The following is a 27,796-nucleotide window of genomic DNA, read 5'->3' on the forward strand; positions in this document are numbered from 1 at the left end:
TCTTACCTCTCTTTTGCAATTAGTTACAAAAGGTGTTTTTTTGGCCAGCTTACTTTTCTTGCCAGTGGATGTACACTCTACTACTCTATGTAATCCTAAATCAAATGTATCTTTTTAACACAATGTATATGAAATTATATATCATGAATTTATACCACATTTTTAATCATGTTAAAAGTTACAAACTATGAACTGTTCTTTGGCCTCTACATACCCGACCCCTAATTGCTTTCTAGGGTAAAGACAATTACAACTTATAAGTAGAACTTCTAACAAATCTATCAATCCTATTCTTAGAATGTCTTTCTTCTGAGTAACACTCAATAGTCTTTCTCATGCTGCCTCTTGAAGTAAGCAGAGCTTTATCGGCCTCTCCAGGGGCCTCATTTATAAAGCTTGGTTGCGCACAAAACAGGGCTTGAAAGATGCGCAAGCCACCTTCTATGCAAAGGTTGGGATTTAAAAAGAAAAAAACTAACTGAAAAATGTGCGTGTCCCTACGCCAACCCCGACCCTCGTGCAGGAACAGTCTTAAGATATGGGGAACTGGCGGTGAGGTGGTGAAATGAAGCCAGATTCATGTCATCAGACTCATAGATCCATGTACACCCAAGCCGGTGTTCTGCAGAGTTATCCTACCTCTGAATCGTCCTACCTGTAGGATGAAATTACATTCTCTGCCGGGATGTCCTACTTCGGCAGAAACTACCGTACGATCCGTTTCTTTTTTTTCCAAAACCTTTCATGCAAATGGACTTACAGCAGGAAGTCAGAATGTGCTTCCACACAGATCTGTGTACGACGCTTCGGCGGAAGAAAAAAAACCTGTCAAATCACGCTTCCACATATTGGCAGGTAGGATGATTTGACAGATGAATACCCTGTCAGATCACGCTTCTACATAGACATTTGTCTATGTGGAAGCGTGATCTCACAGGGTCATTTCATCTGTCAAATCATCCTACCTGCATTTATCTGTGGAAGCACATAGCTATGTATCATCAGATTTATCTGAATGCAGCAGTAGTCTCGATGTGAGAAATCAACCTGTGTATAAAAAGTGGATATGAGGGGTGGGGTAGTAGTTGGGGGGTAAAATGAAGATGCAGTAGAAGATCAGCAACCTTATTAAAAGGAAGCTGGATTTGTTATTGGGGCAGGCACAGACCCACAAAGACACTGCTGTCAGTTAAACTTTCCTGTTTTATTCTGCATTTATTCAATCAAAAGCATTTAGGACAGGTGTAATTTTCTTCGGTGTACTTGGCGCATTCCAAATGGGCCCACTGATGACATGTCCCACACTGCACCTAGTGAGACAACATAAACAATACAATTTAAATTTTTTTTAACATTCATAAAGTCATTTCACATAAAACAATTCTTTTATAAAAATGTTTACCATTCCAATCATGCTGTGCTCTGGATCGCACTCCAGCAGGGCGCACACTATGCAGTATTCTTCTGCATTCTTCTGAATAAACAGATCACAATGATTTAATACCTTCATAACCAAAACTCTGCAGCTACTGGCATCCTGCTGTTTATTGTGCTGCACAGTCTCCACCTGCCATGCCTCAGCCCCTCTCTCCATCCTTTTAAGGTAGTTCCTGGGAAACACAGAATAAGAAACAGTTAAGCATTTAGCCATACAAGTTCTTATTGTAAATCTTTAATTTTGAGTAGTACAGATTACCTCCAGTTGCGGAGAACTTTTCTTGAATAATAGTCCTCTTTCCCAAAGGGATTGATAAGGATGAGGGTCTTCTTAGGGATGTTGACAATCTTTATAAAAAATGTAATTTGTGTAAGCAAAACAGTACTTTCTGAAATCAGGTTAGCAAAAAACTATAGGTACACACATACCAAGAGAATCCAGTGCACAGAAAAATTGAGGGCACAACCAGATTTCCTCAACTGGAAATTTCATCTGTAGGTTTAACAGCAGGTTATAATAAATATATATTTACTAAACATCGAAACCTATATTAAAAAAAAAAAAACATACATTACCTTACGGAGGCTGCGAAACATCCCAGAAAATAATACGTGTGCAACAACCGCATCCATATGGTACACAGGCTTCTGTTAAAAACAAACACACAATATAGTATAACATTAAAGCCTGCATAGCAGAGCCCATTTCTCTGCACGTGAGTCCTTTGGTCTCCACCTAACAGGACTAATAATGGACCCTATATGCTAACCTGGAACATGTTATTCTTACTTGCCTTGTGCTTTTCAATGAAGCTGTGCAAATAGGCATCTATTACCTAAAATGTGAACAAAGAATGTCATAAAATTAAAACATAATACAATAGAGACTGCTATAAGCAGCCAAAAATTGCTCTTACCTCATCCGACACCCACTGACTGCCCTCCAGGGTCCTGAACGAGGTGTAGTACAGTTTGTACGGTCCTATGACTGCCTCCACACGCCCATCATCTTTTGCCGTCCAAAGTCTGTACACTAAAAGAGTTATGATTCCTAGTTAGGTCGATTTCAAACTGGTTCCTGTTTTCTTTAAAAGGCAACAGGCCCAAACTAACCTCACAGCCAAAAAAAGGCCAACGGGCCAAAATAATGGATGCAAGGCCAAACGGCCAACAACAGGACCAAACGGTCAACAATTAATAGAAGGCAACCTTCATCCTGGATGGTCTGAGAGGGAACCCGAGGTGGGATCCTCACAGACCTCTGCATGAGGAAGATGATGGCGTCCTCAACCCCGATGCTCGGCCGGTAGGCGAACTGCAGCGGGTCGGCAGAGGAGCTCACCAGGGGGCGCAGGCCCAGCCTCTCCAGGTGGTGGAGGACCAGCCTCTCCAGTCTTTTCCAGGTGGGATGACTTGGGCACCGGTACCACGCAGGACGTCTTCCACAGCTGGTACCCTGTGCAACCTCAGGCTCAGGTTGGACATTTGCTCCACGATCCTGCACAGTTGCCCGGAGCAGGATCTGAGCAGCCTGGAGGTGATGCCATCTGCACCTGTCGCCTTCTGCACCTTGAGCCTGGCCAGTCCTCTCTCCACCTGGGCTGTGGAGAGCACCATGCTGGGCGGGGGGGTGGTGGGTGGGCTGGGCGGGGTTGCAGGGAGGGGGGGGGGGGGGGTTAAGATAAGATAACCTTTATTATTCCCTCCATGGGGGAAACTCCTGTGTTAGCAGCAGTACACTTAACACACACACACACACACACGGGGAAGGGGGGTAGTCAAAGTAGCTTTATTATCGTTTCTTCACATGTCAGACATACAAGGAATCGAGAGGACGTTTCCCACTTCCCTCGGTGAAACATATAAAGTGCACAGGCACAACAGACAAAAATTAAAAAAAAAAAAAAAGAAATATAAGATTTAAAAAAAGAGTTCACATGTATAAATACAACACAACAGAGACATTTACTGGAACTGACCAGAGTACAAAAGGCATTTTTTTTTTTGTGTAGTATGTAAAACAGTTTTATAAATATATATTAAAAACAGTGAGCAGTAAATCAAGTGAATTTAAAGTGACACCACACTTAAAAATTTTAAAAGTAAAAGATATATATAATTAAAAAATATGCACAGTATATACACAATATTGTATTGGTTGGTGGTGTCGGAGTTGAGAGTGGGGGGGGGGTTGTGGAGGGGGAGTAGCAGGGGGTGGGGTTGAGGTGAGAGTCCTCGGAGCAGAAGAGGCTCCAGTCGGGGGAAGTTGCAGCAGGGCTGGGTGGGTGGGTGGGTGGAGGGAGGAGTGGCTGGTTGTTCAAACCTGTTGAAATCAAATAATGTATCTTTTTAAATACATAATGTACCGGTATATGAAATTATATATCATGAACTTATGTAACACATTTTTAATCATGTTAACAGTTACAAACTATGAACTGTTCTTTGGCCTCTAAATACCCGGCCCCTAATTGCCTTCTAGGGTAGAAACAATTACAACTTATAAGTAGAACTTCTAACTGTCTGGTGAAAGATGGTTCGTCCGACAGGACTCTGTTTCTTGGCAGTTCCGCCATCATTTGTGTGCTTGATGCACCATGTTGTCTTTCTTCACAGCATTGAGCTGTAGTGAACTGTAGTGTTGTTCTAAAGCCTTAAAGCCTCTTTCTTCCTCCTGGTCGCGACCTGGAGATGGAGTCCAGAGTTGCTCACCTGCAGGGGGACAACGGTGTGTCAATGCTGAGGGTAAAAATGTCCCGCAGAAGGGCTCAGTCCCAAAAGGAGAATCGTGAACAGGCAGTGAATACACGCAGGCAGCTGGGAAAGCTTGCAGAGATGGACATCTCTTCTCTGGACGCCTCCATTCCTGTGGCAAATACAGAGGTGTGTAGAGTAGCCAAAAATTGTACTCAAGTAAAAGTACTGTTACTTCAGAATAATATGACTCAAGTAGAAGTAAAAAGTAGTCATCCAAATAATTACTTGAGTAAAAGTAAAAAAGTACTTGGTGAAAAAACTACTCAAGTACTGAGTAACTGTTGAGTAACGTCTGATTAATCTGAAACCATTCAAACAGACAAAAGTACAAAATAATCATCTTTAGGCAAATTCAATCAAAAATAGCTTAAATTAAAATAATCTTAAAGTAAATTCAATTACTTTAATAAATATAATAGAATAAAAAAAATAAATTAAGCACAAGTAGCACAACATTTCAAGCCTTTTCTTTTTTAACCAGGCAGAACTAGAACAAGCCCATGAACTCATAGAAACTGTGTGTGTTTGAGTCTGTGTAAATGTGACAAAACATGCAAAAACAAACATTTTCCCCAAAGAATCACTCAGTGATGTCATGAGATTGACGCGTACGTGGATAAAAGGGATAAAAGAAAAGTAACAGCTCAACGTGGCCTAATGTAGCGGAGTAAGAGAAACAGTTTCTTCTTCACAAATGTACTCAAGTAAAAGTAAAAAGTATAGTGATTCAAAACTACAACATTTCCCAAAACTTACTCAAGTAAATGTAACGGAGTAAATGTAACTCGTTACTACCCACCTTTGGGCAAATATGCACAGCAGGAAAGGCTGAAACAGCTTGAGTGCTGGAAGGAACGTAAGAATCTTGAGAGGGAAAAGGCAAAAGAGAGAGGTAAGAAAACCGTTTGCTTCCACGGCTCTTCTTTTTTTGGAGTTTTACGGCAGCTTGCATCCAATTAGTGCCACAGGCAATCAATGGCAGGTGTGAAGGTAACTCTTAAAGGCCAAGTACACCTTTTATCAATTAATTCCAAATCACATAAACCATACCTGCCAACATTGGGCTGTGAAAAAGAGGGAGATTTTCTGGGGTAGTGGTTGGAATGCTCCACTCACAACATCCCCGCCCTGATATAAACAAGACGACTTTTAATGAGCTTTAAATCCATAGCTACAATGAAATGTGCTAAAATGTACCTCCCAAAATGATTCTACAGCCTTCTTGGAGCCAAATAAGTTTAGTATTAATAACAATAAAATACAATATTTGTAGAATTTTCCAGGTTCCCTTTGTCCCCCAAGGACCTGTTGTAATTGTAGGTGTCAGACTTTGCAGCTTCAATCACTTTCTTGGAGGAACATACTTGTGGCCAGGGCTGGTATGGTTAATCTAGCAAGAAAGGAGTGCGCAAAGAGTAGAATTATCCATACTCATCGTGTTTTCTGTGAGGATCTTTTACACCATGCCGAATGACCTCTCTGAGCTGGCATTGCTGTGAGGGATGCAGAGTATTGCCTTCACCAGTGATGCCAGATTTGCAAAGCTCTCCTCTTTCCCTAGAAGAACCCAGAACCTTCAACTCTCACTTCCTGTGGGAGATCCTTGCTTGCTATGACTTGATACTCCACCAACTCTTCCCTCAGCTTTTTTTCAAAGCATTTTCTCAAACAAAACAAATTTTCAAATTTTCAAATAACAAAATAACCTATTTTAACCATTTTCCGAACAATAAAATAACTGAAAAAATCTGAAAAATGGTTCAAATATGTTATTTTGTAACTTGAAAATTTTAAAATATGTTTATGTAATGCTTTGCTGATGAGAGAATATGTTTCTCTATTTTTCTTGTTTTTGTGAGGGGATATATATTGTTTTTCGGCACTACCTTGTTCTCTATAGCTGATATAACATGAATTACTGTGGGATCGATAAAGTTCTTATTTTTGCCATCTGAGAAAATTAAACATATTATATTTGGTGCCTAACTGTTTCCCAAGTATATTAGTGCGTGTGTGAATGAATAAATGAGACGTAAAACGTAAATTTCTATGTAGAAAGGCGCTTTATGAAAATATGTCCATTCACTTGTATTAGTTTACAGCGCAGTCTTGCCACATCCAATATGGCGGCGACGTTGACGTATTGGCGGCTCCATGGGGCGGAGCTTGGACGTAGGCAGTGCTTTTGGGTTGGGTTGCCAGGTTTGTCAGGAAGCCGTTAATATAATACATCCATGCAGGAACCCCGACGCCTGAAACACCATTGACTCAAATTAAAATCGGGAGATAAGCGGGAGAAATTACAAATCGGGAGCAGGGCGGGAGAAATGGTTGAAAATCGGGAGACTCCCGCTTAAATCGGGAGTGTTGGCAGGTATGCATAAACACATGAATCCTTGTATACATTTAACATTTTAACTACTCTATGTAATCCTAAATCAAATAATGTATCTTTTTAACACATAATGTATATGAAATAATATATTATGAACTTATGTAACACATTTTTAATCATGTTAACAGTTACAAACTATGAACTGTTCTTTGGCCTCTACAATACTTAAAGAATGCAAGAGACTTTTTTATCCTTTTGTGGCAGCAGCGGTCATGTTCAAAAGGGAGTAGAAAGAAGTAAAAAAATAAACAACATGAAATATGTAACTGTAAAAAAAACAGTTAACAATTAGATAGAAGTTTGATTATAAAGCCATTTTTTTTGATGAAATGTAGTTTTTCTATTGCCTCTAACATATACTTGCTGAGTATAATTACCTTTTATTAGTTTGAATGTTTTAATTCAGTGTATTCCATTCATGTTTTACTGTGAAGGAGTCTATAAAGTTGAATCAGTATAGGTTATTGCAAATATTAGTCTTTGAGGCTTGTTTTTGCGATACCTAAAGCACCTGTTGATCACAGTTGTAACAGATTAATGTATTGAAGAAGATTGTACTAAATCTGTATAGCAGGTTTGTCTTTACAATATATAGTTTTTGATTCCCAAACACTTGTGGCAGGAAAAAAGTGGGGTAAGAATATGTTAGCGTTCCAGCAGCTTCACTGCATGGGCTACAAATAAATCTAAAATCTCTTTCGTGGCTAATTTTGACTCGGTAGAAAGAAGCCCAGCCCATATTTGACCTTATCTGTAACCTTGCTGCCTTCTGCAGTCCTTCATAGTTCAGTGTGACAAGTGGGCCAAGAAAGTATTTACTGCTCCCTGTGACCCAGTTAGAAATTCACCCACAATAGCATGTGGCACCCTCAAGTGTTTAGTCCAGACCAGGACAGGCATCAGGACAAATCAGGGTGTAACTCCACATCCCCGGAGAACAGTTGGAGTTTGGCGGTGCGTTCCATTTCATAATCAGGTTTATTGGCTAATTCAGGTCTAACAAGACAGGGAATTTGACTTGGTTATTTTCGCTCACTGTACAGTAAATACCAAATGGCTCTTATTAACATATACAATTTTTTTTTTAAAGTGAAAGGTGCAGCAGTATGAGGTAGACATGGTTATTGAAAGGTGCATTGTTACAGTATATGATTGTGGTTATTATTATTGTTGCACTGTTATTGATTTATTGATTATTGATTTGATCTCGGAATATCCGAGTTCTTAGTCGGAAGCTTAAACTGAAACGCCCCCTTGATACCGAAATTCCAACTTGGAAAGTAGGAGAAAAAAAACATAAAATACCAAGAAATTGTTTTTTCTTATCATAAAACGATAATAAATGACATGACTATTTTCATTTCATTGTAGGTTTAATTTTGAAAGAGTTGAGTTAAAAATAGTTGAATGTAAACTAGAAATATATTCAGTGATGCTCTTTCATTCCGTTTAAAGATCCAGCAAAAATAATTTTCTCTTTGATTTAAAATTTGTATTTATTTTTTTTAATCTACAAGTAGCCGGTGTTCTGCCAATCCTTGCAGAAATGCTACTTTGTGGTTCTGCGCATGCGTACAGTCGATTTCAACGTTTGATTGCCACGCCCATCATTTCTTGCACGATGTAAAATTGATGGGATGTTGAGTATTTGATCCTTCAAAATACACTACCCATGACATGAATTGCATTACACTTTGTGAACATTATACGATAAAAGAGAAAAAAAAAACAATTCTATCGCTTTATTTGATAGTCATTCAGTCATTCGCCTTTATTTAGCCAGGCAGGTCATTAAGAACACATTTTTATTTACAATGACGGCCTGGCAAGAAACAAGGACCACTTTGGAGGGAAAGGAATTGGACTAGGGAGTAAAACACAGTAAAATTGTAGCTCTACAAAGGTAGAAACCCATTAGGTAGCATTTTTTGGCAAAGCAGCAGAAATCGGCAGAACACCGGTGTTCTGTCGAGAAATGCTACTTTGTGGTTCTGCGCATGCGCATAGTCGATTGTTGAGTATTTTGATCCTTCAAAATAGACTACCCATGACATGAATTGCATTACACTTTGTGAACATTATACGATAAAAGAGAAAAAACAGTAAAATTGTAGCTCTGGAAAGGTAGAAAACCATTAGGTAACATTTTTTTGGCAAAGCAGTAGAAGTTGTCAGAACACCGGATGTGACGACACTGGCGGGGACGTCGCGGGCAGCGTTGAGCACACGTGTTTCGGGGAGCCGCAGGACGAACATGAGCAGCGGGTTTGTGCTAACAGAAAGGCCCGAAAAGGACACTAAATACCACCTACACCGCCTCCGCTCAGCTTGTAAACACTAAAAACCACCAGGACAAACAGAGATCACCACTGCAGCCTGAAGACTTGCCAGACAGGAAGACGGTCGGGCCGTTATCTCAGCCACAAACAGGAAAGTTCCCGCGTCGCTGCGTGTTTTTGCGGCTTTGGTTTTTTAGTTTGTTTTTGCGGTCTCTCAAGACCTTAACGAGCTGTTAAGGTGATTCCCTGAGAAAGTGGACTGCTGTAGCGGCATGGCGGACTACCTGATCTGCGGGCAGAACGGCTACGTCCCGGAGGACGGGCTGTCGGGGCAGCAGCTGTTCAACTGCGGGGACGGACTCACGTACAAGTAAATGACACTCAACATGTTCCATATAAATACATAAGAATTACAGGTCACACATTAAAATATAAAATACATAAACATTACAGGTCACACATTAAAACACATGCAAACATCTGTTCCAATGTTTCCATAGTCCAGATGTGTGTACCTTGTATCACTCTGTTTGATGTTAGTGAGTGCAGTTATTAGACAGTTTTCTGACTCATGGAGTCGACACATACATTTTTTTAACTAAATAAAAATTAAAGTTAACAACAATACACATACATTTTCTTCTTTCTTTTTCCCTTTTTCAGATGCATACAACATTTGTACACATTATACTTAAGTATTAAGCAAATAAAACGAGAAAACAACAACATAATTATTCACTCCAAAATATACGTATATAATAATAAACCCATAAATTAAAAAAAATAAATTGTAAAGTCAATACTAATAATTGTCCACTCCAAGGTACAACGGTGTGTATAGAAAAGCAGGCACCATATTTACTCTAGGAAAAATTTGGTAATATACCTCATTGTATTAATAAAGCTATGACAGGGCTCACCGCTTAATAAAGGTGGATTTTTGGAGCCTTAATGAGTAGGTGATTTGCTCCATTTAATAGAGATCCCATACTTTTTGGATCCATATATTGTATGTGGGGGGGTCTGGTTTCAACCATCTGATAGTTATGCACTTCAAGGCTGTAGTAAATAATATACTGACACATAAATTTAAACAGATGATTCTTCAGCAGAGCATGGAAGGTGGGGACATAACAAATAAAGTGCTTGTAAAGACACACCAGACACGATTATCCTCCTTCAAACTACTAACAATAAACAAAAACACGAAATCGGGTTGTTTATACAAACATTGAACCCATCTGGGGTGATATAAAACACAAAATGCTTTTTTTTTTTAGCTGCAGCCATGTGTTCATATTAAGCACTTGATCAGATTATCAGCCTGTCTCCATTTGGGACAACATGAAACATGTTTATGACTGTTATTTAATCTGACAGGTTGTTATTTGTACCTCGTGTATTGCGTATTTCCCGATTGAAATGAACACCACTGACCTAATAACAGAGAAATAAAGGGGGGTGGCACTGACACAGATCCTAAATTTAGATTCTGGGTAATGGACCCCTGTGTTGTTCTGCCAGACCATGTAGAACCCAGCTATATTTAAAACATCTCTTATGTAGTCCTGTTCAAAAAAAGAAAAGAAGAAATCTGAGCAGCAGCAGCAGCTCTTTATTTTTCCAATTGCATAACAGTTTTTAGAAGTTCTGATTTCCTAATTGACAATTTTCGCAATCTTACCACCAGTGAAGAGTCAGCAGTAGGTGAAATGTATACAGTAATATAAAAATACTTGTAACTGACAAGCTTTGATTGTTTTTTTATACCGTTCTGACAACATTATAGAAATTATTTTACATGGTTAGAGGTCCGGCTGTGAAATATCCCAGTAAACATGAGAACAGAGGCACCACTTTGGGAAGAATGTTGTATTTTTTACACAGTTAAAATATACTAAACGGTATTCTAAAAAACTTTTTTATTTGCATGCACACTTTTTCTTTTCATGGCACAAGATATTAATTTTGCAGAGCTGTCAAAGATTACCTTTTGGGGATTGGTGTTTGTTGGGGTCCTGCAAAATATCCTGACTTTGTTTTCAGTTTTAACTAACACAGAAGAGTTTGTGCTTTAACTTTAACAGAACAAAGGTTATTGAGTTACTTAAAGGAAAAGTTCAGTTTTTTACAACCTGGACCTTATTTCTGGCATTTTTTATGGTCGTATACTCACCCAGGCAAGTTTGGTGTCATTTGGAGTCCTTCGGAAGATATTAGGAGTTTTGTGCGAGCCGCTTCTCCATATAACGGTAGTGAACGGGGCACAGCGGGACACAGACGATGCAGCGTCTAAATAACACATGATTGCCGCGAAACTCTTCATTTCTTTTATGAATCACTAGATCTGCTTCCAGGACCTGTTGTCTACATCCAGGGCTTTGTGTGTAACAAATAAATCAGATTGTAAACAAGACCTCTGAACTCATGACGTCATCTCTGTGCGCGCACTCTGTCCTCCGTTCAGTGAGCTCTTCAGCCGTATACTCTGGCTCAAAACGGTAAGGACGTCCATCATATTCAAAGTCGTCGTCCACAACCTCAGAATTTGACAAATATTCAGACATGTTTCAAATAACTAACAGTAGCGTGAGGTTTCTGTACACAGAGCTGTGTCTGCGATGCGCGCACAGAGATGACGTCATGAGTTCAGAGGTCTTGTTTACAAACTGATTTCCTTGTTACACACACAGCCCCGGATGTAGACAACAGGTCATGGAAGCAGATCTAGTGATTCATAAAAGAAATGAACGAGTTTCGTGGCAATAATGTGTTATTTAGACGCTTTATCGCCTGTGTCCCGCTGTGCCCCGTCCGCCACCGTTATATGGAGAAGCGGCTCGCACAAAACCCCCTAATATCTTCCGCAGGACTCCAAATGACACCAAACTTTTCTGGGTGAGTATACAACCATAAAAAATGCCAGAAATAAGGTCCAGGTTGTAAAAAACCGAACTTTCCCTTTTAAAGAATGCGCTTCAGCAGGCCTATCTAAAAAAAAAAAAAAAAATCTACCTTGCCAGTCAATGCCGGTTTTCTGCACATGTGAACATTCATACAAAAGCACAGTTTTCACATCAGATGATCGATTGCTGTCATGGATCTAGAGCTACCTCTACCGGAGTGAACGATATATTATCTGATATGAGAGTTTTATTGTTTTAGGACGAAAGCAGTCCAACAAAGAATGAAACCAGGGGAAAGAATGTGAACAACAAACACCTAAATTAATGGGCGTTTAGATGTTAGTGCATCATTTAAGCCCGAGTAAATCTGACCATTTTTTGATTTTTAATTCAATAAAATCAGTGTGTTGCCATTATTAGAAAAGGGGAGAAACGTTTAGGAGAAAACTGCAAAGAAATCTTTTATATATGAACTAAAATGTTATTAAAATCAGAATTCTGATGGTTAAACATCTCAAAGTCACAAGCCCTTCTCTCTTTCAGTGACTTCCTGATCCTGCCAGGCTACATTGACTTTAGTGCTGACCAAGTGGTGAGTAACAAAATATGAATATATGTCAACAAATGATCATGATAGCTGATTATAAGGCCAGTGTAAGGTCTGGCTTGCTTTGTCTTCTGGTAAATACAATCTAATGAAAGTAACGAGTAAAATAACCTCATGACGCAGTACATGGGGCCCTTTATCTGAAGCAGTTACACATTTACTCAGCACGGTGTTGCAACCCAGCGGTTTAAACAATAAGCTGAAGCTCTCCCATGCGTCTCTTGTCCAGGACCTGACATCAGCACTCACTAAACAGATCACCATGAAGACCCCCCTGGTGTCTTCTCCCATGGACACGGTATCAGAGGCCAACATGGCCATCGCCATGGCAGTGAGTATGAATCCACACCGGTTTTATTTTGTCATTTTTGCTTCACTTGTATGTAGGGCTGGGGATTGATTCCGATTCTTAAGATTCAGAATCGATTATCAAGATTTGATTTGATTCGATTCCGATATTGATTTGGGTTAGTGTTATTAAAACTGTTTTTTGAGCTGTTGCATGAATTATATGACTGTAGTTATGCAAAATATTACTACTAGTATTATATTGAGATTCAACGGCAAGTATTGGCAGCTAATGATGCTGTAAGGACCAATCAGCTCCCAGAATGCTGATAGAACTGCTTTCAGAAACATCATGTGGGTCAGAATTACCAAACAGATCCAGTGAGGAAACAGAGACGGATGAAATCCGGTTTTATTTTTTCCCACATTCCGTTTTTATTTGTTCCATTTTCGGTCTGTTTTGGTTTTTAATTTTTGAGCATTTGGTTTTTAGCATTTTTTGCAAATGTAACCCCAAGACAGTATATAAAGTAATGAAATATAGACAATTCATGCAATTATAACCTAACACTTTAATGTTTTTCATACCTTTAAACATATTTAAAGGCAAAAACATGGCACCAGTTATTCTCGTGTCCAACAAAACATTCCTTTTTTGGGGATAAACAAAAAAAGAACCAAAAGTTGTAATGTAATGATGAAAAAAAAACATAAATAAATAAAAGGAAAAAAAAGAAGAACCCCCCCCCCCCCCCCCCCCCCCCAAAAAAAAAAAAAAAAAAAAAATTGGAATTAATATGAGAATCGATTTAGAATTGGGAAATCTATTTTTTCAACACAGGCCTACTTGGATGCAGCTTTACTGAGGACATGTGTTGATTTTTCTTCTACTCCCAGTTAACAGGAGGCATTGGCTTCATTCACCACAACTGCACCCCGGAGTTCCAGGCTAACGAAGTTCGCAAAGTCAAGGTGAGGATACGTTTTTGTTTAGGGTGCTAATTCTTTTCATGTAACAGTTATATAGCAGGTTCTTTTTATTCAACCTCTTGTGTTCTGACGAAGTCATGACTGGTTTCAGTCAGGAAAAGTCTCCTTGATTGTTATCGTGTCTCACATGATCTTCTCTTGTGCATGTTTTCTGTCCTGCTGTGTCTGCAGCCAGTGTGGTTGTAGTACGCTCCAGTTTGACCCTAGCGGTAGCGTATAGGCAGTAGGGGTGTAACGATACACTAATCTCACGATAAGATAATGATATTGAGGTCACGATAACAATACGATATTATAGCAGTATTTTTTTTTACAACCTTGAATGAGGAAAAAATTGTCTTTTATTTGAAAGACACAAAATACAAAACAATGCTGTGCGTTTGCCCTATTGTTCCAGTTTCTAATGCTTTATAACTGTTTAAGTTTTAAAGAGCAAGCCAGGCCAACCATTTTCCACAAACTGAATAGTTTCTCTCATGTATGACTTGACTTTTTTCTTTTCCAAAAATTTGACAACTAAAATTAAATAAAAAAAAATTAAAAGTAAATAAATTAACTATGAAAAGTCCCAAACTCCAAATGCAACATGACGATTATTCAGTTTATGGCAGAGCTAAGAGCTTCAGCCACTTTCTCCCAGCCTAAGAAATGGACATATTCTTCTTCAGGAATATTAGCATATCCACATTTTCTGGCAGCAGTTGGGATCTTTGGGCAGTAACTATGACTATGTTTACATGCAGTCAAAATTCGGGTTATTGCTAATATTCCGGTTACTGAAACATTCAGAATATTCCGTTTACATGGTAATCAACCATTCGGGATATCTGGATCAAACCAGCGACGCGCAGAGAACGTGATGACGCAATTCCTGTCATGTCCGCTTCTTCTTCCTGTATCCAAATTCAAAACAAATGCTGCTTCGCGCAACTTTTCGCTCACCTTCCTTTAAATCTCGCTATCCCGGTACTTTCTACCGTCTACAAATGCAGAAATGTTCATATCTTTCATTACATTTATGAAGTGATTAGTCTCCTCCTGGTCTTGCATTTCGCCGTGTTTATAAGAACTTCCTGGACTCAAAAGACCAGGATTCCTTGTGAACAGAGCATGCGCAGAAAACAAATTAATGTTCCGTTTGATCGGGATATTCCGTTTGGCGTTTACATGACCAAATATTCAGGTTTTAAAAGGAGTACCCCAGGGGTCATATTCGGGTTTTTAAAAACCCAATTATGAGCAAATTTGGGTTATTCAAAGGGGTTATTGGTGTTTACATGGCCGTGCAAATTTGAGGTATTGCCAATATTCAGGTTTTAAAAGGGTTATTGACTGCATGTAACTGAGGTAGCAGGGATGGAGAAGTTTGCTTTGGCGCCCTCTTGTGTTAAAACAAAATCACTACATTGAGAAAAGAAATCAGCGTCTGCTTGTATTGACTGGATAAATTTGTCCCAATATCGCGCTACAGTTTATCACCTCCACGACACGTATCGTGACGTTTTTGTATCGCGAAATTTCGTGGCACGATATATTGTTACACCCCTAATTGGCAGCGACTTCTTTGTTATTCCCCTTGCTGCTCCTCCTTGTGCCACCCTAACTTCTCCACCTCCCCGCCGCTGTTTTCCCTCACCTTCTTCCCTCCTGTCCCCGTCCAGCGATACGAGCAAGGCTTCATTACAGACCCTGTGGTGATGAGCCCCAATGAGCGAGTGCGGGACGTCTTCCAGGCCAAAGCGCGCCACGGCTTCTGCGGCATCCCCATCACGGACAACGGCAAAATGGGCGGCAAGCTTGTGGGCATCATTTCTTCCAGAGACATTGATTTCCTGAAGGAGGAAGACAACCTCCTCCCACTTAGCCAGGTGGGTAGTGGAGATAATCTACTCAAATGATATTGACCTTTTTATGCACTAGAAAATAGGACAAAATCAAACTATTAGAAGTCACAATAAAGCCTAATTAGAAGGCAACTCTCCTCACTGTTCAGTCCATCAAATTTAGCCTTTATCCAGGTGTTTTTAGGCTGAATACTGATATACAAGATATATCTGTATATTACACCAACTTCGTTCCATATATATGATGAAACAACCACCTTACAGAGTATTTATTAATGTGTAACTGCAGAGGTGATTTAAAAAATTATAAAATAATGAACTTCAAAAACGGACATTTAAAGAAGAGAAAAAATAATAATTAAACAGACATTTCTCTGCTCCAACAGGATTGCCTATTGTTTTGACTTTTAAAAGTCAAAAGTTGTCCCCACCCAACAATTTAATGTCCTCAAATAGCTTTGATACACCATCATATGTGACAGAGGTCTGGGTACAGATGCAGAGAGGGGGCAGGAGAACAGGTCATATAAGCTCAGCTGCAGCCTTTTTTTTATGGACGCAAAGATGAGAGGAGAGCAAACGGCTCTATTAAAAAAAAAAAAAAAAAGTGCCTCAAGACAACTGCGTACAAGTCAATACATGATGCACATTAAGTTTTCCTCATCATACTGGTATAATCAGAGTACTGGCATAGCTCGTAATACCGGTATACGGCCCAACCCTAGTCGGGATGAGGTGCCTACTTAGTTTGGTCCATAAAGTTAGGGTTCAAAGTAAAAACCTGTGGAATCGGGGGAGTAATTAGAAATTAAAACCTTGTGATTTGTGTTCATGAGACTCATCGTACTGATCCTGATTCCAGAGCAGACTCGTAGTGTCGCCCTTTTACTCTACATTAGATGCATTTTGACCACAATAAACTTTTCCAGGAACTAGGGACGGGCGGTATGGACTAAAAAAATTATCGTGATAATTTCTGGCATTTATCCCGATAACGATAAAAATGACGATAGAAAAAATACCAATTCAACTCCACCTTTTTAACTATAAATCTATCACCAAATTCAGTCTTTGGAGCCCCAAAACACTGCTCTAAAAGAATACTAAATGCTACTGAACTAAACCAATTAATTTGAATTAATAAAAACCAATTAAATTAGTTCACCTGTACTGCAAACCTGTAATGACTCAAATGAAACAAGTTTGAAATGTAAGAACAGATTCAACATTTCTTCAAACTGTATGGCTTAAACAGTGGGATAACAGTGTAAACAGCAAAAGTACCATTGTCGTTCAAGTTTTCCTAGCTTATAAAATCACAAAGTAGAAAAAAATACAACCTGATAAATAAACAGGACAAATAAATAAAAGCCATCCTTTGCACTCACTGTTTTTTTGCAGACTCTGCATATAATAGATGATGTTTGTTAAGACTGAATTATGGTTCTGCGTTAAATCGTCGCAGAGCCTACGCTGTAGGCTCTGCGTCGATTTAACGCAGAACCATAATTCAGGCTTCACACAAAAACGTCATCAATGGGAATTTATCGTTTTTATCACAAGATGACAAATTCTTACCGTGGGGAATTTTTTTGACTGTATATTGCGAACGGTAAAATATCGCCCATTCCTACCAGGAAGCAGGTTCTTCTAGGAGACCCCTTGCTAAGTCCACTACGTCGCCCTACTGGGGCGTCCTTGTAGTCAGGCTGTCGTTTAAACTTTGTGTTGAGAAAGATCTCACGTTGTTGGAACTGTTGAGGCTCATCTGTATGTTTTATCTTCTTTTAATGGTTGTATGATGCAGGGAATATCAGGGAAGGAGATGTGATGATCCAGAAGAGTAAATCAGGGAGTGAATATGTGCAGCAAACTGAAATACATTCTGCTGCTGCTCAGTCTTATCTGATCTGCTCCGTATCCCAGAGCTCAGTAGGAATTAGAAAGACCCGAGTCGGCCTCTCATTCTGCGCTTTTTACAGGCCGCGTTAGCGAGTCGATATATTTCTACAAGGAAAGTTTTACTGCTCTTTGGACTGAAAAATGACTATCACCATCTTGAGCTGCATGTTTCCCTTTTACATCCCTCACATTCATGTCAGGGGTAGGTGGATAAATGAACCACATGCTGTATTACCTTAATAATGATGGCTGAGTCAGCAAACAGACGACTTCAACTACTTGAAATCATCAACAGTTTTGGACTAAACAGTGAAACTTCTTAAATAAACAAAAGTAAGTAGACTTTGATATAAGCTCAGGGTTAACGGGACTGGAATGACCTGTAAGTCTACAACATACATACTGTTGCGAGGATTTAAGTGTACTAGAATATTGAAGAAAAGATAGATGAGTCTATTAAAACACTACACCTCTAAATGCCTCCAACGACTGGGGTAAGTGCATTTTCACAAACCTTTTTCTGTCATCCGTACGTTGACAGGTGATGACAAAGCTAGAGGATCTGGTTGTTGCTCCTGCTGGAGTCACGCTGAAAGAAGCAAACGAAATCCTACAGAGGAGTAAGAAAGGTGACGACGACGGCTGCATTTTTCTTTTTTAATCACATTTAACTTTAATAGAAGTAGATTAGAATTAAGGCAGGAACTGGAGGAGATCACACGCTGCATGTGTACCGATTGTCTTGGTGTTTGGTTGTTGCAGGTAAGCTGCCCATAGTGAATGAGGAGGGCTCTCTGGTGTCCATCATCGCCCGCACAGACCTGAAGAAGAACAGAGACTTTCCTCTGGCCTCCAAAGACTCTCGGAAACAGCTGCTGTGCGGCGCCGCCATCGGGACCCACAGCGACGACAAGTACAGGCTGGACCTGCTGGTGCAGAGCGGAGTGGACGTGGTTGTATTGGTGAGAACTCCCACCATCAGTTTGTTTGGACCAGGTTACCCTGGAAATTAGTGATGCACCGATTGTTCGGTAACCGAAATTGTTCGGCCGAAAATGGCAAAAAAAACACGTTCGGTGCAATAAAAGGGGAAAAAAACCAAACTATTAATAACGGCGTTGTAATATAAGGAGGTAGACTGGCCGCTCCCGTAACGTTTGCGCACCACAAACATAAATCGTTGGCCAACCAAAAAGTAACCACATAAGAATTTTACCTATAATGCTGGGAAATTAAAAAAATTTCAGTTTTTTATGTTCAATAAATATTTTCTACCTTGTAATTTTCTAAAAGATTTTTTTCTTTGAAAAGCATGCCTAAATCAAATGTATTTGATTTATGCAATGGTGAAAAAATTGGCAAAATAAATGAAAAACTGCAAAGAACCATGTTCGGTATTGTTCGGTATTCGGCCAAGTGTTTATTATTTGTTTCGGTTTCGGCCACAAATTTTCATTTCGGTGCATCACTATTGGAGATGAAGGCTAAATTTGTTTTGGTTAATTTTATATCATAGAAAATTGTAATTTCACTTCAAGCATTCAATTAGTTTTTTGTATCCGTGAAATAATGAGTTTCTTGTCGGCCGTCAGGACTCTTCTCAAGGCAACTCGATCTACCAGATCAACATGATCAAATACATCAAGGACAAGTTCCCCCACCTGGAGGTGATCGGCGGCAACGGTAACGGCAGTCGTCTGACTACGCACCAACTAGGGCTGGGTATCGATTCAAATGTCAAGAATCGATTCGATTCCGATTCTTAAGATTCAGAATTGATTATCATGATTCGATATTGATTTGTCTTAGTGTTATTTAAAATGTTTTTTGAGCTGTTGCCTGAATTATATGACTGTAAAATAACTAGTGAAATAATAATTTCACAATAATTATTGTGAAATAACTAAGAAATAAATAACTCAAACAGTCCTTTCAATATCCATTTAATAATAAATAAATAATAATCCATTTAAGTGCAAAAAAGAAAGAAATTGCAACAGTTCATGCAGTAAACAAATCATTTTAGCTCATCTAATTTATTCTGTCACCACACACACATATTGCCATGAAGCACCTGGCATTTTTCAGAAGTGTCATGACAAACTGTGTCAGACTACTGGGATTAAAGTTCACCTGGCGAAAATGATGGGAAAAAATAAATAAAAAAAATCGGTCTTTAGACATAAGAATCGATTTTTAGGAATTATTATGAGAATCGATTTAGAATCGGAAAATCGATTTTTTTCAACACAGGCCTAGCACCAACGCACTCCAGTGTGACACAAACAGAACAGTTTTGATCAATTCCTGCTTTCAAAGTGAAACAAAAATGAAAGATTACAATTAATTAAAGACACAAGTCAACAGCAAGTTGCTGACGGCTTCTCTGTCTGATAGTGGTGACGGCAGCTCAGGCGAAGAACCTGATCGACGCCGGCGTGGACGGACTGAGGGTGGGGATGGGCAGCGGCTCCATCTGCATCACACAGGAAGGTAAGTTACTCATGCAGAAACCGCCGGCTCTACGTATCTCCAGCTACGTTACATCTTCCTGCCAAGATAGAGCCTCTGAGATCACTGTTGCTGCAGGTTAACAGGGAGGAAGCATGCTAATTAATTTCTCATCTGGTTCAGTTATTAGGTATTTGAATGACTGAAATTGAATTACTGGCAACATTTTTCTATATTCCTGGAACATAACCAACGTTGAATCCTGAGTTTCTGTGAATCCTTCCCGCTGGCATCAGCTCTTTGTTCCTCCCGCTGCTTCTCTGGGGAGACATTCGGTTAAACAGTTGGGATCCTTTAAGTCGGGCTCTGGCCTCATCTGACTGATCACGTTTGTGAAAGTAATCTTGGATTTTGAGATACAGTTATTAATTCATCAACCAGTTAGCATCATTGTCCTTTGGTTTCCCAAAAGAAGCTTTTTAACTTGAACATTTTGGGCTGCAAACAGTTGCATTCATCATTTCAATTGCCATGTCAATGAATTTTAGCGTTTTCGTCTGGTGTCGTTAGGACTTCCATCGTCTCTGGTTTGAGTTGAATTCATCTCAGGTCTTTACCTTATTTTCTTTATATTTGTATAGTACACATTTCTTTTGTCTTCCTGCCTTCCTCTCCTTTCTTTTTCATGTTTTTCCCTTTAAACTCTCTCCCATACTTGGGTGGGTGTGTGTGCTTGTGTCCGTGTGCAGCTCCCCTCAGTGTACCACCAGATATAAAGGTCCACAGCCCCAAAACCCCAACCATTGTTACAGGATACTCCAGTAAGTTCCCGTGCTGACACTTGTGCTGGAACTCAATTGGCTCCACAGTCACAGTGTCCCCCCCACCACCACCCACCCCCTCACAGCCTGCTGCATTGACTGGACCACAGCTTTGCATCTGTAGTTGTAGGCTTGGTAGTTTTAGAGAGCTGGCCTTTGGGGTTTTGGGGTTTTACTCATCCTTGTGTCCTTACTAGGGGTGTAACAATATATCGTGCCACGAAATTTCGCGATACAAAAACGTCACAATACGTGTCGTGGAGGTGACAAAGTGTATCGCGATATTGGGTAATTCATATTAATCTATTCTGTTGACTAGTAACGACCGCGCCTCGACCCGCGGACCAAAATCTTCCTCCGCTCAGAAGAAACTAGTACCGTTTTGCGGTCCCAATCACGGGACTCTTGCAGGGTTTTGAGCTCTGAACTTTTAAGTCTGGTGTAGAGTTAAGCCTTACCTTATTAAATTAAACCTTTTTCGGGTCATGAATAAACACGGGGAAACTTCTGCTGAGTTCGAGTGTACTTTAATGTCCCTCAACAGTGTAGGATTTTAGAACATCAACACAGCACCTAGTGCCGTACTGTGGCGTATCACTCCGCCCAATCTAAAACAGACTAATCACTACAGATAAACTGACTAGTGTCATTATAGTCCCTGATTTACATCAGAATATAAAGAATATATTTATAAAATAATGAACCCTGAATTACCAAAATAACCTTAACAAAAATAAATCTCCTCTTACACTTATAAGGTGAGCATGAATCAATCTTTTTTATGATGTAAAATTGTATGTATTTATTTACATTTATTTATTTATTTTTAGTTGTTAAATTTCTGGAAAAGAAAAAAGTCAAATCATACATGAGAGAAACCATTCAGTTTGTGGCAAAATATTTTTACTTGTATGAAACTGAAGATGCATAATGCAAACCTGACATTTACTTTTAGTTCAGTGTGTGGAAAATGGTTGGCCTGGCTTTCTCTTTAAAACCTAAACAGTTATAAAGCATTACAAACTGTAACAATAGGGCAAACACACAGCATTGTTTTGTTATTTGTCAAATAAAAGACATTTTTTTTTCTAGTCATATGTTCCTCATTCAAGGTTGTTAAAAAAATACTGCTGCTATAATATCGTATCGTTATCGTGACCTCAATATCGTGTATCGTTCCGTATTGTGAGATTAGTGTATCGTTACACCCCTAGTCCTTACTAATCTGTTAACCAGCTGGAGTGAATGTTGCTTCTCCTTCACTGACTTTCCTGACCCTCTGGTCTCTTAGTTTGAAGTCATCAGTATGTAGTTTTATGGATACTGAAGGGTTAAAGTCCACACGTTTGTGCCCCGTGCTCAGTTAACTGGTGTAAAACGGCAGTTTTCACCGACTTCTAACGCATTTTTGAAGGATTTGATGTAGTTGCACTCGCAACCACAGGGTGTCCCTGATGAGCAGCTTGGTGGAACCTTCCTAGTCTAGGAGATGGCAGGCTTGTCCCTGGTGAAAGGTTCTGTTGAATTTGCCACCATGCTTTTTACGTGTAGCCTGGCTGCAAATGTTCCCGTGTTCAGCTGGTGTGTGGGGCTTTGCAACATACTGGACTACACAGTAAAACTGCTTGGCTAAAGCTCAGCTCGCATCCCTACTAGATGCAATGTCCAAGGATGCAAAGATGCAAATATTTCATATTACGGCCATGAAACTGAGAATCTTTAGAAGCCCTGTTGGACAAATACTGTGGAGGCCAGTATTCATGAGAAACACCAGCAGCTGCGTGGATTTGGGATGATTCTCTTGTCGGGATGTTGTGGTCCTTGGATTTTGTCAGCATCTTTTTTTTGTTCTGGCTAAAATCTTGGGTGTTGTCGAAATCCATTTACTGTGTGTTAATATGTGAGTGGGTGTTGAGTCTTGGCAGCTGTGTGATCTTCTTCTGCTGATTTGACACATTTAACTTCCTCATTCTCAGATTTAACAGAACAGAAATATTGCCAGCTTTAATTTTGTCCCCAAAAACACTTCCTGGAGCGTTCATACATGCATGTTTACAAAGTTATCAGCTACACCTTCTTTTCTACTTTGGCAGAACTCCAAAGAAGAAAATGTTAGAACCTGCAGGTTGTATTTAAAGAGAAATAATTTCAAAATGCTAGCAGAGATGAGGCTATGGTGGTTAAAATGTTAGATTTTCCTCCGTTTGACCCCCTGCATCCCTCTCCTCTTCACCCATCAGTGCTGGCGTGTGGCAGACCCCAGGCTACAGCCGTCTATAAGGTGTCGGAGTACGCCCGGCGCTTCGGTGTCCCGGTCATCGCCGACGGCGGCATCCAGACGGTCGGACACATCGCCAAGGCCCTCGCGCTGGGAGCATCAACAGGCATGGAGAGCATTTTATATCTTAGCTGACGTAAAACTGACTTTAATTCAGATTTGAAATAAAGATTTAGTGAATCTTTAAAGCCTCAAAGCAGATGTTCTTTTCTACCCGCTGCTTTAGTCACTGAATGAATTAATAGTCCTTTTCTTTGTGTTCAGTCATGATGGGCTCCCTGCTGGCCGCCACTAGCGAAGCTCCTGGGGAATATTTCTTCTCCGACGGCATCAGGCTGAAGAAATACCGCGGCATGGGCTCCCTGGACGCCATGGACAAAAACCTGGGCTCTCAGACCCGATACTTCAGGTGCAGATGAGAACTCGCCCTCGTACATCCAGTCCGCTGCACTCTTGTACTTCGTTCTCTGTGGTTTCCAGATTAGGACTGGGCGATATGGACCAAAAGTCATATCTCGATATTTTCTAGCTAAATGGCGATACACGATATATATCGATATTTTTTCTGTGCCATAATTGGGGTTTCCCCCAAAGCATTATAGCATAGCATCTCTGTTAGCTTCATTTTTTTCTGAGACAAACCCTTAAAAAAACAGTCAGTTTTAATACAAAGCCTCGTGCCAAATGTCACACAGGTTCCTTTATTAACAGAGGTCCGCACAATATCAAAATGTATAAAACAAATGAAATAAAAATAAACTGCCTGCATATATAGAATAAAATGCTTCTTGAATAAAATAAAACAAATATCCCTTTCCTGCATAACAATTAAATTAAAATGCACTGTGCAATTAATACAATGTAGACAGTAACAGGCAGACTTTTCCACTGAGGTTGACGGTTGTGCAAATAACAAAACATTTGTGCAAATCTCAAATAAAACATTCAAGTCAATTTGTCACAAAATAAACTATATCAAAATCATTAAAAAAAAATTAATTTATAAAAAAAAAAGAAAATCAATATAAACGATATTGTCTCGTACCATATCGCGTTTGAAAATATATCGATATATATTAAAATCTCGATATCGCCCAGCCCTATTCCAGATGTTACCGTCTTGTGGTGGAAATTGATGATTGCTAGAAAACAAAAACGTGAACTTTTTTTTTTTTTAAAGGAACTCAGCGTAGGTGGTAGTTCAGGCTGCAGATGCTCCGCTGGGATTCCTGTAGTGGTGTGTCCACACCGACCAAACAGAATCAACGTTCTACCATCCTATTTGTGCTTGCAAATAACGCAGTTTTAGTGAATGAGCGGCAACAGATTGAATTTTTGCTTTGGATGATAAGTTGGCTCTGCTTCCAGCCCACAATTACAACAACTTTACTCCTCCGTTCCTTTTCTGTATTAGAGAATGGCGAGGAGCAACATTGTTACAGTGAACACACACGCTACTGAACCAGGCTCTGTACTTACTTCATTTGTTCTGCTCTCTCCACAGCGAGTGTGACAAGATTAAAGTGGCCCAGGGCGTCTCTGGAGCGATCCAGGATAAAGGATCCATTCACAAGTTTGTCCCGTACCTGTTGGCAGGCATTCAACACTCGTGTCAAGACATCGGAGCCAAAAGCCTCACCCAGCTCAGGTGAACACCAGTTATTCCTTCCTTCTTTAACAGACTAGAAGTTGCATAACAGAAATACATCTTAGTGTAAATGCAACATGGATAATTCAATGATGTAGGGTTTGATAAACATTAATTAACACAGCACTTTTCTAAAAAGCAAGCTGCGTTAAACGTTTCTGGTCTTGTATCACAACAAGCTACACCTACAGATTCTCTACTGCTGCTGTTGGCAGTATTAATATGGATCAGGGAGAGGATTCCTTCTGTTATCTAGGAAAGCTGGAAAATTGATTTTGAACAATCATCACGATATGACTGAATCAGCATTTTGCTGCCGGCCAGTAAAAGTGTTAAAGGGGACCTATTATGAAAAACACGTTTTCTCTTGCTTTAACATATATAAAGTGGTCTCCCCTCAGCCTGCCAACTCAGAGAAGGAGGAAAGCAACCAAATTCTGCAGTGTCTGTACAGCCGTCCGGATGAGCTGTTCAGATTCTGCTCCCTTTCGTTACGTAACGAAAATGCAATTTACATAGGTTGGCCTCCGATGCATAAAACCACGCCCACAACTAACTCCGCCGGCCGGAGCTTCCGCCATTTTTTCGTAGTGGTGTATCGCGTCATTCAGGCAGCCAATCAGCACAGAGCCTCATTATCATAGCCCCGCCCACTCAGAATCCCGCATAGATAATGGGAAGATAAAGACATGGCTCAGAGGCTGAATTTCTAATTTATTTAGCAAAAACAATCTAAAGTTTGTTTTTAAGACATTCAAGGCCTGTTTAAAATAGGTATTAGATGCCATAATAGGTCCCCTTTAACTGTCAGATGTGGCCAGATGACTTCAGCCCAGAATCCCACATGTCAAGTCATGGAGACGACCACATTTCTATATAAGTGAGAAACGTGAAGGATTTTGAAATCTGACATATCTGCCGTTAGTATTGCTACTCCTTTGTAATGAGTCGAGGGTGATTTGACTGGAAGTGTATATAATCTTTAGTTGAGGAATGTTTTTAAATCGGATCATTTTGAACTGAGAACTGTTTGACTGTAATCGCTACTAAGAATCAGACTCAATAAGTATAATGTGGGACTTTTTTCTTTGTAAGGAAAATACAATTGGAACTAAAATATAAAACATTTTAACATCTTAATTGGGTCCAATTATCATCTAAGCTATGCCAACCAGTTTCCTTTTAATAGTCTTTAAATCTTTTGGTGGGAAAAGGAAGCTGTACACATAAGATGTATATAATAACTCATCATAACTCACCTGAATATCTAGGTCTGTCATGATGACTCTTTAAACCTAACGAGAGGGCCGACTTATCAACCGGTTATTTCACTAATCACGTGTTCACATTTTGATGAGCCTCTGAACATTTATTACTGATCCAACTCAAAACCTGACGGTCTGCTGTGAACAGGTTTTGCAGCTGCTTATAACATCAAACCATCGTATAAACGCTTTATGGCTCGGCTGTTTTTATATCGATGTGTTAAAACTAAAGTGCTTTTTTAAAAAAATGCATCGGATAAATGTGCTTGTTGACGTTAGATTTGAAGTTCACGGGTTCACAGATGGTAACTTTTGGGCTTTCCACCGGGGAAAACCATTAAGGATATGCTCATGCACACATAATCCATTAATATGGTGCGTCCGTAATAACTAAGTACATAGAAGAGAGGGAGGATGAAGCTTAAGTCTTACTGTGCTCTGTCTTTTCTGAGATTTCTCTTCCCTGGCATCTGGTCTCACAACAGCCTTTGTTTTCTCTGATCAGAGCCATGATGTACTCTGGAGACCTGAAGTTTGAAAAGAGAACGTCGTCGGCTCAGATAGAGGGAGGAGTCCACAGTCTGCACAGGTACACTTGAACTAATCTGGGGACTGTTTCAGCACAGATCTTCTCATTTTCCACTACGATTTACTTTGTTTTACATTTCATCAGAGGTGTCAAGTAACAAAGTACAAATACTTTGTTACCTTACTTAAGTAGAAATTTTGGTTATCACTTCAATGGAGTAATTATTTTTCAGACGACTTTTTACTTTTACTCCTTACATTTTCACACAATTATCTGTACTTTTTACTCCTTACATTTTCCTCGCCTCGTTACTCTATTTCATTTCGGCCTTTAAAAAAAACTATCCAGTAAAATTGCTCCATCCGGATAGAGTGAATTTGGTTGTGGTTGTTTCAGATGTTCTTGTCCAGTTTTGTTCTTACATCCGTTCCCTCAGATTCCTGCAACTAAACTTGGATGTACATTCCAATAAACATTAGGATAAATGATAACATGCCTCTGAAGTTTGACTTTTTGTACCATTACAATACTTATAGGCAACTAGTCATCATATCTCCTGCTCTCTGAAACACATGTTAATGCTCAATAGTACACATATATGGTTCTTTAATATATTTGCATTATACTAAGATACATTAATTTTCAATGGCTTTTGTCCTTAATGGCTTTTTCCCCCTTACATTACTTTTACTTTTATACTTTAAGTAGTTTTGAAACCAGTACTTTTATACTTTTACTTGAGTAAAAAACTTGAGTTGATACTTCAACTTCTACAGGAGTATTTTTAAACTCTAGTATCTATACTTCTACCTGAGTAATGAATGTGAATACTTTTGACACCTCTGCATTTCATTCTCCTAAAAATCCTTAATTTCAAGTCTTTACCACAACATGAGACTTTCAGTTAAACTTCCTCCATGCTGGTCACAACTGCGTCTGTCCTAACAGGAAACCTCAAAGATGGTCATGGATGCTTGATATTTCTTTTTTTCTTCTGTCTCCCACAGTTATGAGAAACGTCTCTTTTGAGAAGAAGCGCATCTTCAGATGGAAACCTTCCTTCCAACAGATATTATGCAAAAACAAACTACTTGGGAGACCCATTCTACAGTAACTTATAATAAGACTAAATATGAACCACTCACCCCTCTTCCAAACATCCATCAGTCTTCCAGCCAGTGTCATCTATGCATCATCTGAAGGGAAAATAAGCATTTATCAGTGCAAATGTGATGGCGTTGAATCCGAAATCCAGTGTCTTTCATGTTTTGTTACTATGTCACTAGTGCCGTACTGTCCATTTTTAAGCAAAAAGTGTCAAACAATAAAGCTTCTGTGTTTTTCCACAAGTTGTCGGTTGTTTTGGGCTTTTTTCTTTATACATATTTGAAAAGATAAT

The 27,796-nt window shown here is 39.5% G+C and overlaps 1 protein-coding gene across 2 annotated transcripts; it reads left to right on the plus strand.

Moving 5' to 3' along the window:
- Positions 1 to 8,536: 8,536 nt before the first annotated feature.
- Positions 8,537 to 27,746, plus strand: impdh2 (IMP (inosine 5'-monophosphate) dehydrogenase 2). Of its 2 annotated transcripts, none has more exons than XM_061736717.1 (14): positions 8,537 to 9,238; positions 12,318 to 12,366; positions 12,611 to 12,712; positions 13,567 to 13,641; positions 15,321 to 15,527; positions 17,947 to 18,034; positions 18,168 to 18,367; positions 18,998 to 19,088; positions 19,803 to 19,898; positions 22,918 to 23,061; positions 23,220 to 23,364; positions 24,460 to 24,603; positions 26,374 to 26,457; positions 27,405 to 27,746. In XM_061736717.1, the coding sequence occupies exons 1-14, from the start codon at positions 9,141 to 9,143 to the stop codon at positions 27,424 to 27,426; spliced, it is 1,545 nt and encodes a 514-aa protein (XP_061592701.1). In that variant the 5' UTR covers positions 8,537 to 9,140; the 3' UTR covers positions 27,427 to 27,746. The 2 variants fall into 2 exon arrangements, with proteins under 2 accessions (XP_061592701.1, XP_061592700.1); XM_061736716.1 differs by lacking the exon at positions 8,537 to 9,238 and adding an exon at positions 11,673 to 11,766.
- The last annotated feature ends 50 nt before the right edge of the window (positions 27,747 to 27,796 follow it).

The sequence above is a fragment of the Cololabis saira genome, chromosome 12 (assembly GCF_033807715.1).
Source record: "Cololabis saira isolate AMF1-May2022 chromosome 12, fColSai1.1, whole genome shotgun sequence".
Taxonomy (NCBI): domain Eukaryota; kingdom Metazoa; phylum Chordata; class Actinopteri; order Beloniformes; family Belonidae; genus Cololabis; species Cololabis saira.